The sequence below is a fragment of the Hypanus sabinus genome, chromosome 8, assembly GCF_030144855.1.
Source record: "Hypanus sabinus isolate sHypSab1 chromosome 8, sHypSab1.hap1, whole genome shotgun sequence".
Classification (NCBI taxonomy): Eukaryota; Metazoa; Chordata; class Chondrichthyes; order Myliobatiformes; family Dasyatidae; genus Hypanus; species Hypanus sabinus.
Genome location: NC_082713.1, coordinates 17,539,903 through 17,553,601, shown reverse-complemented (window position 1 = coordinate 17,553,601; position 13,699 = coordinate 17,539,903). Strand labels below are relative to the sequence as shown.

The 13,699-nt window shown below is 45.7% G+C and overlaps 1 protein-coding gene across 7 annotated transcripts in view; it reads right to left on the bottom strand.

Moving 5' to 3' along the window:
• cd99l2 (CD99 molecule-like 2) overlaps positions 1–3,518 on the bottom strand; it is a 244,306-nt gene extending 240,788 nt beyond the window's left edge. For 3 of the 7 annotated variants that reach the window (XM_059976737.1, XM_059976742.1, XM_059976740.1), the window contains exon 1: positions 3,213–3,509. In XM_059976737.1, coding sequence (XP_059832720.1) covers positions 3,213–3,273 — 61 coding nt within the window. In that variant the 5' untranslated portion in view covers positions 3,274–3,509. Of the gene's footprint in view, positions 1–3,212 lie in introns of all 7 variants that reach the window. The other 4 variants (XM_059976743.1, XM_059976738.1, XM_059976741.1 and 1 more) reach the window with 4 other exon arrangements.
• Positions 3,519–13,699: the final 10,181 nt, after the last annotated feature.

Here is a 13,699-nt window from a genome sequence, read left to right as displayed (position 1 = left end):
TTATTTTATTGAAATTTGTCCTCTACTGTGTCTATTGTCTTGTCTATTACTTATTATTAATTAATTATTGTACTGCCCTGCACTGTTTTGTGCACTTTATGTAGTCCTGTGTAGGTCTGTAGTCTAGTGTAGTTTTGTGTTGTTTTTACATAGTCTGTTGTAGCCTTGAGTTGTCTCACATAGTCTAGTGTAGTTTTGTGTTGTTTCATGTAGCACCAGGGTCCTGGAGGAACGTTTTTTTTTGTGTTTTTACTGTGTACTGTACCAGCAGTTTATGGTCGAAATGACAATAAAAAGTGACTTGACTTGACTTTAGAATGTAGAAGGCTCTGGTTTCCTCCCACATTCTAAAAATGTATGAGTAAGCGGGTTAATTGGTCAAATGGTGTAATTGAGCAACACTGGCTCGTTGGACCAGAAAGGCTTGTTACTGTGCTGTATCTCTAAATAAAATAAATAATTAAAGGGAAATCACAAACCATGAAAAAGAATGTCAGACACAAATATCAAAAGTCTACTGCAGAAAGTGCAAACCCACATTTGGATGTGTTACTTTCATCTTGGTGTCTGCTTAATTCTGAGCAAATTCAAGTATCCCATTCCTCCATTCTTCCACCTTTTCCCCTAGGCACATTATCTTCCAATATAATGCGTTATTCACCATGTTCAGAGACTCATCTAATGCCAGCTGCATTGCCTGCAATCCCTCATTAAGTTTGCTTTATGCTGTACTCTTTTTCAGAGTATGTGCAATATTTACTTTATTCTGGCAAAAATGCAAAAGCGAACTTCCCAATGGCTGCAACACACACAAAGTGCCGGAGGAACTCAGCAGGCCAGGGAGCATCTGTGGAAAAAAGTATAGTCACGTTTCAGGCCAAAACCCTTCAGCAGGACTGGAGAAAAAAGCTGAGGAGTAGATTTGAAAGGTGGGGGGAGGGGAGAGAGAAATGCCTGGTGATAGGTAAAACTTGGAGGGGGGGGATTAGGAAAGCTAGGAAGTTGATTGGTGAAAGAGACAGAAGGCCATGGCAGAAAGAAGAAAGTTGGGGGGGGGGGGGAAGGTGAGCACCAGGAGGAGGTGATGGGCAGGCAAGGAGATAACATGAGAGAGACAATGGGATGGGAAATGGTGAGGGTGGAGGCATTATCAGAAGTTTGAGAAATTGATGTTTATGCCTTTAGGTTGGAGGCTACCCAACGGAATATAAGGTGTGGTTCCTCCAACCCAAGTGTGGCCTTATCACAACAGTGGAGGAGGCCATGGATGGACGTATCAGAATGGGAAGTGGAATTAAAATGGGTGGCCTCTGGGAGATCCTGCTTGTTCTGGCGGAGGGATTGTAGATGCTCGGCGAAGTGGACTCTCAATCTACGTCAGGTCTCACCGATATAGAAGAGACCACACCGAGAGCACAGAACACAGTATATGACCCCAACAGACTCACAGGTGAAGTGTCACCTCACCTGGAAGGACTGTTTGGGTTTAGCCTTCCCAATAGCTAAACATTTTGATTCCCATTCCCATTCCAACTTCTCGGTCCATGGCCTCTACTTGTGCCAAGATGATGCCACCCTCACGGTGGAGGAGCAACACCTTATATTCTGTCTGGGTAGCCTCCAATCTGATTGCATGAATATCAATTTCTCCTTGTGGTAAAAAAAATTCCCTTCTCCTTCCCTCTTTTCTATTCCCCACTCTGGCCTCTTCTTGTCTGCCTATCACCTCCCCTGGGTCCCCTCCTCCTTCCCTTTCTGCTATGATCTACTCTTCCTCTCCTCTCCAGCCCATCTTTTTCAAACACCTGGCTTCACCTATCACCTTCCAGCTAGCCTCCTTCCCCTTCCCTTCCACCCCCCACCCCCATATTTTAATTCTGGTATCTCCCCCTTCCTTTCCAGTCCTGAAGAAGGTTCTTTGCTTGAAACATCAACTGTTTATTCATTTCCATAGATGCTACCTCACTTGCTAAGTTCCTCCAGCATTTTGTGTGTTATTTTGTTTTTTTTTGTTTATTCGCTACCTCCACCTTTACTGCAATAACATGGTATGCAGCCCAATATTCTTCCAAAGACCAACCAACCCATCATTGGACACCCTATATCAGGGATTCCAAGAACAACTGAACATAGGTTTAGAATGAATACAAGATGTAGCACAGAGAATTTGAAGGGAAAGTTTAAAAAAAACAGTTGAGTGGTTTATATATTTAGAACCAATTGCCAGAGGGGATAGTGAAATCAGATACAATCATTTAAAAGAGATTTAGATAGATTCATGAATAGGAGAGAGATGTAATGCAGGCAAGCAGGATTAATGTAAACAGCAAAATGGTTGGTATAGAGGTGGTGGGCCACAGGACCAGTTTCTGTACAGTACTACTGGTTAACATGACACAGCATTTCATACTAACAAGTGCTGAATAATTCCAGTTATTTTAAGTGGCACCTCTTGAAAGTTACATTTTGTTCAACCATCAAGGTGAGAATTAAGAATCATATTAGGCCAATCCCATCATAATTCTAAAGTAGCAGGACTCAGGTGATGCATGTAACTCGCAAAGGGAGGTCTTTCAGACTCGGGCTTCACAATTCACAGCTGTAAATCTAAAGGCTGATTAAATTAGTTCTGATTTTCCCATTATGTCAAGAGGCAAATGTTTTTTTTTGAACCCATGTTGTAAGTATATGGTGTTAATTGGGCTAAGTAGAATGTTCGGGACGTGTTGGTTCCTGCACAGACCGAGGCCAGAGACAGAGAGGCCGGTGGCAGGTTCATCGTCTTCTCCGCTCCCACCTTCGGTTGCAAGACAGTCTCAATGGCTGCCCGGGACTGACCCGCACTGCAAAGCTGAACTGTAAACAACGCAGCCCCTGCACCGGGACACCATAGTAACCGACCCCCAAATAACTCAGAGTGGGTCCGAGCCGGGGCTTTATTCCAAGGGTAGGGAAAGGGGCAATGTATTTACAGGCAGCCACAATCATGCGCAGTGCGGCGGTGCGAATCCAGACCCTATTGTTAAATCCCCACCCAAAATAAGACTACTGACATTTCTCCTAGCGGCTTTATAATTGAGGATGGATGCCTCTCTTCTAAGCGGCTTGTAAATAGCAAATAAAAATTGCACAACGCGTCATTATGCAAGTCCGTTATGATGGAACCGGCGGGCGTATCCACCCACAGAGAGAGAAGCAACCCATCTCCTTACCTCGCCCTAGCAACAGGGTGACACCGGCACACAGCAGGAGGACTGTCGGGCCGCTTGCCATGGTGAGGCGGCTGTCTGTGAGGGCGGAGAGCTAGCTGGAGGAAGTCGACAGGCCGTGGGACGGTGGAGAGAGGAGGTGCTGCCGAGGTCAGCTGTTACCGAGTTGGAAGTTTCGGGTTACTGGAGCCGCGAGGCAGGCAGCTGCTCACTCACCGGCCCTCTGACACCGAGTGACGCTCGGCGTCTGCACGTTAGATCATCGGCACAGAGGCTGGGTGCGGAGGAAGCAGGCAGACAGTGGCAGTGCCAGACAAGCTGGCAGAGACGCATTGGAATTGCTAGACAGGTTGGCAGAAACAAAGAGTGCCAGACAGGCTGGCAAAGACAGACAGTGTCAACAGACAAGCATATGGAGACAGGGTGGCAAAGACAGACAGTGGCAGACAGGCAGACTAACATAAACAGTCTAAACAGGACATCATAAAGAGACAGTGCCAGACAGTTAGGCAGTGTTAGATAGACAGGCAGACGGGCGTGCAGTGCCAGGTGGACAGGCAGCCAGGGTGCCAGACAAGCAGACAGATGGTTCCAGACGGCCAGGTAGGCAGACAGACTGGCTGGCTGGCAAACTGATAGAGTGCAGGCAAGGAATCTGTGGCAGACAGGTATACCAGGCTTTAGCCCTAGAAGACAGATGAACAGTCTCCCAAAGACCAGAGGAGCTGACAATATCGGGTTGCTAGATCTGCACCAGGGTCATTTTCAGAATGTTTACATTCTGTACACGGCACTTCAGAAACTGTTGGACGGTGCTCAGATGTGGCCAAGTTACAATTACGTCAAAGTCCATCTCCAGCAAGAGGGTAACTTAACACCTATATACACACACGTTGGTATTACAGCCACTGGGTCCTCCCACTATTTACTTTAGAGCTGTCATCACTAATGGAAATGCGGCTGCAGTCATCACTTAGGTGGGCACAGTGCAACAAGTTCAAATTTCAAAGTAAGTTTATTATCAAAGTTTATATAGTCATATACTACCCTGAGACTCAATTCTTGTAGGCATTCACAGTAGAATAAAAATACGATAGAATCAATGAAAAGCTACACACAAAGACCGACAAATAACCAATGTGCAAAAAGCAAAATGTGCAAACAAAAATATATAAACAAGCAAATCTATCATTCATACTGAAAACATGATTTGTAAGGTCCTTATATAGTGTAATCTGTTGAGGTGAGTGAAGTTATCCACACTGGTTGAAGAGCCTGATTGTCGAAGGGTAATAACTATTCCTGAACCTGGTGGTGTGGGACCCAAGGCTCCAATGCCACCCCACCCCACCACAGCCATTCAAGATTCAAGTCGAGCAATGGAATATTCTTCTCTTGCCTGGATGATTGTAGTCCTAAACACACTCAGGAGGCTCAGCATCACCCATGGTAAAACAACAGGCACGACATGATACATATCCATTCACCAGCCTAAACTTTCACCCCCTGAGTACCATCTGTAAAATACATCGATGTTACTCACCTATGCTACTGATAACACTTTCCAGATGAGTGTGAGAACACCCGCCCTTCTCTTCATGGCATCCGGACTTGGAAATGTCCTCTGGTTGATTGAGAGGCCAGTGACACGGCGTCATGGCGACAGAACAAAATGTCAGCAGAACAAAAGAGCTCGTCATTGACATCAGGTAGAAAGCATGACACAACTTTATTTTGCAGCCGTCCATTTCGTCACGTCGGTAGATCGAGGGAAAAGCAATGACAGAATGTAGAACAGTGTGAGTTCGAGAGAAAGCGCTGGTGCGTCGGTTTCCTCCGGCAGTCCGAAGTTATACCGACGAGTAGGTTAATCGGTCATTGTAAATTGCCTTGTGATTGGGCTGGGGTGAAACAGGTGGTGGCTGGGATAGTGCGGCCAGAAGGGCCAGATCCGTGCTTGCTCTTTTCCCTCTTAATAAACGTAGTTTGTAGTTCTGAGTAGGTAATTAGAGTTTGCGTCTTTCTGACTCTTTGAGCCGGATCTGAGATTCTATTCTTTTAACCAAACATGCGTCGTATCTCCATATAAAATAAATAAATATATGAATTTGGAAAAAGTAAGGGATGTTCTGAACCCTCCCACCGTTTCTCCAAACAGTCTGCAGATAGCCGTTCCCAGCAACTTATATAAAACAATGAAGCTGCTGAAAATACTCATCAAGTACGGCATTGGCTTCGCAGCGCCAGCGATCTGCCGCGGTTGTCTGTAAGAAGTTAGTATCTTCATCCCGCGGATTTCTTCCGGGAGATCCTTTTTCCTCCCACGTTTTAAAGATTGGCGGGTCAGGGTTAGTAAGTTGCGGGCATATTTTGCGGACGCTGGAAACATATCGACACCGCCCCCAGCACATTCTCGGACTGCGCTGGGCGTTGATGCAAACAACGCATTTCACTGTTATGTTTCGGGGTTTCGATGAACGTGAGAACTAAAGCTGATCTTTAAGTCTGGTAGCACCCGTGGAGAGGGAAAGGAGTCACCGTGTCAGGTGAATGACTCGTCAGTTCTGCTTCTCCCTCACTTGAAGGCCTATTCAGTATTACCAGCATATTTTTGTTAACAGTTCCGCTAGGTATATTTTGGCATTCCCACGTTTAAAATGTCCCAGGGGCTCGGTGTGTGCGTTGCGGTGCCAGGCAGACCATGTGACAAACTACGGTGAATCAGGCAGAAAACGCTGGAGCAAAATAAACTGATGGAGGGGCCCAGCGGTTCAAACTGTATCTGAATGCAAAGGATAGTCGACATTTCAGTTCCAGACAATGCATCAGTGCAGTGAGTTAGTCTTCCAACACTTTTAACAGAATACCCCATGTTACTTATCCATATCCAACGGAGTGGCCGGATTAAACGTTTTCCGAAAGTTCGAAGTAAATCTATTATCAAAGTACATATATGTCACCTTGAGATTCGTTTTCTTGCGGGCATACTCAGTAATCCATAATAGAACAATAACCATGCAGAATCAATGAAAGACCGCAACTTGGGCATTCAGCCAGTGTGAAAAAGACAACAAACTGTGCAAATACAAAAAGAAAGAAAGAAAGAAAGAAAGAAAGAAAGAAAGAAAGAAAGAAAGAAAGAAAGAAAGAAAGAAACAAACAAGCAATATCGAGAACATGAGATGAAGAGTAATTGAAATCGAGTCCGTGGGTTGTGGGAACAGTTCAATGATGGGTATGTGAAGTTGAGTGAAGTGATCCCCTTTGGTTCAACGGACTGATGGCTGAGGGGTAATAACTGTTCCTGAACCTGGTGGTGTAGGTCCTGAGGCTCCTGGGTTCTGTTAGCCACGGGACGCGCTGGGCAAAGGCCGTGTGGGCACTTGCCACATTCTCGCAATCGATCCGATATGGTTTACCTCACTCAAACTTAACTCAAAAACGAGTATTACATAATGTTCCGACAAGCCAACCTCGCCACACATTGAAACATCTGCCATCGAGGGCATCTCCGAAGTGCAATGCCTCAAAAAGGCTGCATCCATCGTCAAGGATGTAACCACCTATGACATCCCCTCATCTTATTACTCCCATCAAGGAGGAAGCACAGGAGCTTGAAGGCATACACTCAACGATTTAAAAACAACTTCTTCCCCTCCTCTCACAAACAAGAGAGAATCTGCAGGTACTGGAAATCCGAGCAAAACGCACAAAATGCTGGAGGAACTCGACAGGCCAGGCAGCATCAATGAAAAAAGGTACAGCCGACGTCTCGGCCCGAAACGTCGACTGTACTCTTTTTCCCAGACGCTGCCTGGCCTGTTGAGTTCCTCCAGCATTTGTGTGTTGTTGCTCCTCCCCTCCTCGATCGCATTTCTGAACGGACCATGAACGCTACATCACAGTTTTGCTCTTTTTGCCTGCTTTTTAAATATTTCTTATTGTGTAGCGTAGTATTTTTATGTATTCCACCGTACTGCTGCCGCAAACGACGCATTTCATGGCATATGTCAGTGAGAATGAACCTGATCCAACAATTGCAGCAAAGGGTGCAATAAGACAGTTCCAGATTTCAGCGGGCTCATTCAGCGAGGTTACCAAGGAATTGAGTAACTGGTATCAAAGAACAAGGCTACTGGAAGAACTCAGCGGGCCGGGCAACATCTGTGGAAGGAAATGACAGTCGGCATCTCGGGTTGAGACCTTGCACCTGGATGCTGCTCTGACCCGCTGAGTTCACCCACCGGTTGCTGACTCCAGATTCCAGCATCTGCGGCCTCTTGGGTTTCCTCTGGTAACCAGATTTGAGCCCGGACCTTTGTGTGCGGTAAGGTGTAGCGTCCCTCTTGGGTCTGATAGGGTTACAAACACCAGGGTTAGAGGCGGCGGGGGGGGGGGGGGGGTGGAATAGGCCTGTAGGAACTCCCCTGTGTGATATTAGTGGGGCTTTGCAATTTCCCGCTGGAGTAAAGAACCATATACCTTACCTCAGACAAGCAGACTTATCTCTCGGGTTCGACTCGGTCTCCGCGTCAACTTAATCTCCTGTGGCGCGATGCTCCAGTATTTTAGTTATTTTTAAATTAATTTCACAGACGTGCAAGTAAACCAAATCTAGTCATTTCCGAATCAGTCCTTCGCGGAGGAACGTGAGCCCCCGCCATAAAGTACCCAGATTTTCTCTCTCTCTATTTTTATCTTCCACGACTACTTACAACGCACTTAACGCTACCGACAAATTTATTTACGGTTACTGTATTTCCAACTATTGCAAGAACTAAGCATCCTCTATTGAGGAGTGCGGGAAAAGCAAAAATTGTCCACACTGCGTCCGCAGGATTTCGCTCCTAGTTTGCGTTCGGCTGAACTTGCGCGCCCTGTAATTGCCAGCGTGGCTCGGTACCCAACGGACAGGCACCACACATATACCTGTCCGGAGCCGTTTACTCGCTCCTTTCCGAGCCTGATCGACTGAAAAGAACGCCCACTTCTGCTGCACGGGATTATCTGGTTCCACGCGAAAGGAAAGTCCTTCCAAATTTCCAGACGGAGCTCGAAAAGACCCGAGGCACAGTTGGGGTAAATACAGATCAAGTTGCACGGAAGTCATAAAGCAGACGCGCAGAATTAGGCCATTCGGCCCGTCGAGTCTGCTCCGCCATTCCATTGTGGCTGATTTATTACCCTCTCAAACCCTGTTCTCCTGACTTCTCCCCGTAACCTTTGACCTCATTGCTATTAGGGGAAAAAAAACCCGCTTTATATAATGACTTGGTCTGCAGAGTCGTCCGTGGCAGTGCATTGCCCAGATTCACTACTCTCAGGATAAAGAAATTCCTCCTCAGAGTCATGCAACAGGGAAAGAGGCCTTTCGGCCTAAATACTCTCTGCCTACCTGCGCTCTGCCCTTTTGCCTATCTTTGGCCCAGATCCCTCAAAATCTGTCCTATCCAGGTACCAGTATAAATGTGTTGTAGGCATGCCTGTCATTCCCACTTTTCCGGCACCAGGTTCCACATACCCAGCACTCTCTGTGTGGAATAAAATTCCCCTCGGGTCCTTTTTAAATCGTATTTTCTCTCACCTTAAATCTTTGCCCTCTGGGTCGCGGGCTGGAGATACGTCTCTACCAAAAGCGACCTAAGGCGCTCCTTCCCTCCACTAGCCTGCAGGTTACCCTCGGGTAAGGTGCAGCACCGACTCAGCCATCCCCCCTCCCGATCAGGGTCACGTGAAGTCACGGCATCAGGTGGTGGATGGTCGGACGAGCAGATGGGGCACATCGCAAGTCCCGACTATGCGACCACTGACGCCAGGCAGACAACCTCTGAAGAGTAATTGATAATGGCTGGGGTCACCCATTTTGTAAAGACCCTGCGCAGAAGAAGGCAATGGCAAACCACTTCTGTAGAAACATTTACCAAGAACGATCATGGCCATGAGACCACCTACATCGTCAGACAGGGCTCACAAGGATGTTGATTTACATTCCGGAATGGTTTTGACAGGGGTAATGTGATTGGATGTTTCCTCTGGTGGGAGACTCCAAAACAAATAGTATCACTACATAAAAATAAGAGGTCAACCATTTAGATCGAAGACGAAAGGTTTTTTTTTCTCTCTCAGGGGGTTTTGTGTATTCGGAACTGCTCAAAGTTCAAAGTAAATTTATTATCAAAATAGGAATATGTTACAATGCTACCCTGAGATTCATTTCCTTGCAGATATTTACAGTTCTCAACGGGCAGTGGAAACAAGTGAACATTTTGAGGTGGAGGGAGATAAGTAATGGGGTGAATGGGGAGATACGAGTGTCAAGCTGGGATCATAATCAGATCAGATTGTCATGGTCCCTTCCAGCAATCCCCCACCTGGCTACGTTCCTCAGGAATTGAGCCTCAATCCCCTCGTTTAGTTTCCAATCATTCCCAGGTTCCACTAACTACACACACCTGCTTTCCATCAGCTAATGCAGTACAAAAACCCTGTGATCACAACAAGGAGCTGCCAGTTTGTTGGTTGACTCCGGTGTGAGTAACCTTGTTTCATGGTTCTTAGGACTGACAGTTCTAAGTCTGGCATCACTCCTGGATACCGATACCATGCTCGCTATATGAAGACTGCCTCCCGACTCTGCCCCCGTGCCTGTGTCCTGCTCTTGGGTTCATCCTCAGCCTCGTCCTTGCAATACAGACACGATCTTATTTTAGAACAGTAGAGGCCCTTCAGCCCATAATGTCGTGCTGACACTTTAACCTTTTCTATGATCAATTTAACATGTCCCTCCTACATAGCCCATACATAACTCTGTTTTTCCTCCATCCATGCTCCTATCTATGGTCTTTGATCTATGTTTCTAACTAAGTCTCTTAAAAAACCTTATGCATTAGCCAATTTATCAATTTTCTCCTATCTCTTGTATTTCATCTTGTATCTGAAAGTCCTTGTACTGATAAATACTGTAAATTACTTAAGACTCTTTTTACTGAGTTCATCTTATCACATTTAAAAAAAAATAAGATACTCAGGAAAAAAAGCATTGAATGCTTGGCAGGTTGGGCAGTATCCATGGAAAGAGGAACAGAGTTAACGCTTCACGTTGAAGCCCATTGTCAGAGGTTAACTCACTCTCATTTTTCTTTAGATGTAGGTAGTCGTTGTTCAGCCATTGTGTCAAAGCTGAACCTCACAGAAAAACTAGCTTTATCTCCCTGCTTTCCCTTGGATGAATGGCAGGAAAGTTTTGAGTAACATTGGCTTTGCGAGAGAAGCCACGGAGTGGTAGTAAATGGTGGCCTCTCTGACTGGAGGCCTGTGACTAGGGGAGTGCCACAGGGATCGGTGCTGGGTCCATTGTTGTTTGTCATCTACATCAACAGCATAATATAGTAAACTGGATCAGCAAATTTGTAGATGAAACCAAGATTTGGGGGGGGGGGGGTAGCGTGTAGTGAACTGCATGAAAGGCTACCAAAACTTGCAGTGGGATCTGGACTAGCTAAAAATGGCAGATGGAATTTAATGCAGACAAGTGTGAGGTGTTGGACTTTGGGAGTACATGCTGGGGAAGGACTTGCATGGTGAGTGATAGGGCAGTGAGGAGTGTGGTAGATCCATAATGAAAGTGGAATCTCGGGCAGGTAGTATCACAAAGAGAGGTTTTGGCATAAATCAAAGTATTGAGTAGCGGAGTTGGGATGTCATATTGGCATTGCAGAAGATTGGCATTGCATCTGGTCACCTAACTGCAGGAAAGATAGCAATAAAATTGAAAGAGTGCAGAGAAAGTTCACACAGATGTTTCTGGAACTTGAGGATCTGAGTTTGTAAAGAGAAGTTGTACAGGTTAGGACTTTTCCCTGGAGGGCGGAGAATAAGGGGAGAATTGACAGAGGTATACAAATTATGAGTGATATCGGTGGGGTAACTGCAAGCAGGCTTTTCCCACTGAGGGTGGGTGAGATTGGACCTAGAGATCATGGGTTAAGGGTGAAAGGTGAAATACTTAAGGGGAACATGAGGGAGAACTGTAAGGAGTTTGCATGTTCTCCAAGTGACTGCACAGGTTTCATCCAAGGGCTCCAGTTCACTCTCACATTCCAAAGCCGTATGGGTTAGTAGGTTAGTTGTCACATGGGGGTCACTGGGCGGTGTAAGCTTATTGGGCTGGAAGGGCCTGTACTATGCTGTATCGCTAAATTAAACAAAATGTTGTAATTTTACCCTCTTCTGCCGCTTCCTCAGGCAGCCCATTCCATATACTCACCACCCTCTATGTGAAAAGTTGTCACTTTTAAATATATCCCCTTTCACCTTAAAACTATGCCCCCCTAGTTCTGGACTCCCCCCGGGAATAAGACATTTTGTTTTCACCTTATCTATGCCCCTCACAATTTTATAAACCTCTACTAGGTCACACCAGCAGCCTCCTTTACTCTGAAAAAATGAAGTCCCAGCCTACCCAGGCTCCCTTTACAATTCAGTACTGGTAACACCCTTGTGAAATTGCAGTTCCTTCGCAGCCTGTTTCTGGCATCCTCCAGTGAGTTAGGATAGCCCATGTTCCTCCTCCATCTCTCCACGTGTTTCCATACTCCATCTCCTCTGTTACCTTGGCTAACAAAGAAGGCAAGGGAGTGGGGTTGGATCAATGATTTAATGGTGGGTCAGACTCAATGGGCTGAATGGCCAAATCTGCACCTTATATTTTCCTCTCCCCTTACCACACTGGTGGTCTCAGCCAACCCTTTTGCCCGTGATAACACTTGAAATTCTGATGTCAGTGAAGACCATAAATTAGTTCAAGAGAAACTGGGAACTTCACAATAACCATTTTTCATAGTGAGGGCCATAGTATTAAGATGATCGAGGAAAAGTATAGGGGAGATGTTGGTGGTAAATTTTTTACACAGAGAGTTGTGGCTGCAAGGAATGTATTGCCATGGGTCGTGGTAGAGGCAGATACATTAGGAACATTTAAGAGAATTTAGATAGGAACATGGATGATAGAAAAATGGAGGGCTATGTAGAATAGAAGGGTTAGATTGATCTTAGAGTAGGTTAAAAATCAGCACTGCATCATGAGCCAAAGACTACATGTGCTGTAGTTTCTATGTTAGTTGTACACACCTTGCTGTACTGCTGGCCTCAGCCAGATCTTTTACCCAAGATAACACTTGGCATCTGATCTCAGTGAAGATGATGAATTGGTTCCAGAGGAACTGGGAATTTTACAATAACCATTCTTTAAATCAATCTCTAAAAACCTTTATTGGAACACCACACACCAGACAGGTGGATTAACTAAAGCAAGAGGAGAGGTGACAAAAAATATTTCTGTACATCATAGGAAATATAAGTGAAATGTAGGGCATTATGTGCTCAGTGCGGTTTCATAGAACCTTAGGAGAGTTTGTGTATGAGAGATCTTTGATGTATTGGGAAATGATTGGAACTAAGGCGATTACAAATGAACTGAGGTTGCTTGCCTGTTTCCCTGCAGAGAAGTATCAAAAAAGAAAGTCTCCCTAGGGCAGTATAGCATGATAAAGCACTTCAGTTGTGAGAAGCATGTGAGAAAGAGGGGAAGAGATTCAGAATCAAGTGTCAAGGCTGTGGCTTTAGACCTAACTCATTACCGCTATTAGATAGGAAGAGGTCACGGTTTAACCCCATCGGGAAGGAACAGAGCACATCCACAAAGACCACAGCTCTGTTCATCTGTGAGTAGTGTGCACAGGGTGTTAACCACACAACAGCAGAGTGGTAATGGTGCAGCAAGTACCTACCACCGCTGTCTGACTGCTCCAGTGAGCCCAATCCTCCGTGACAGCCTTCAGTGAACCTGAACCCCCAGACACCATTGTGGTTGTAAGATCAGTCTTTCAGAGAGTGAACCCGCAGAAAGCATCTGGCCCAGATGATAACCCCAGCCAACTCGTTAGATGCTGTGTAGGTCAGCTGATTTGCAGACATTTTTAACTTTTCCCTGCTTCAATTGGTGGTTTCTTACCTGCACTGAGAAGACCACTATCATTCCAGTAACTAAGAAAAACAAGGTAACGTGTCTTAACAACTACTGCCCGGTGAATTTGACATCCATTATCATGAAGTGCTTTGGGGGGCTTAGTCGTAGCACTCATTAACTCCAGCCTTCCAGACAACCTCCACCCACTGCAATTTGCCTACGAGTGGGCTTACACTTATTTCTGGAGCAAATGAACAGTAAGGACACCTGTATGGTTGGACCAGGATAGGCTATTGATAATGTTCGCTCCCAGTGACTTCAAATTCTCAACCCTCTCCACCTCCACTTCTTTGACAATAGCTCTGCCTTCAATACTTTAATTCTAAGCAACCACATCACCAAACTCTGGACCCTGGAGGTTTTTGCTTCCCTCTGCAACTGGATCCTTGACTTCCTGACCAACAGACCATAGTCAGTAAAGATTGGTAGAAGCATCGCCATCCTGATTATTCTAAACACTGGT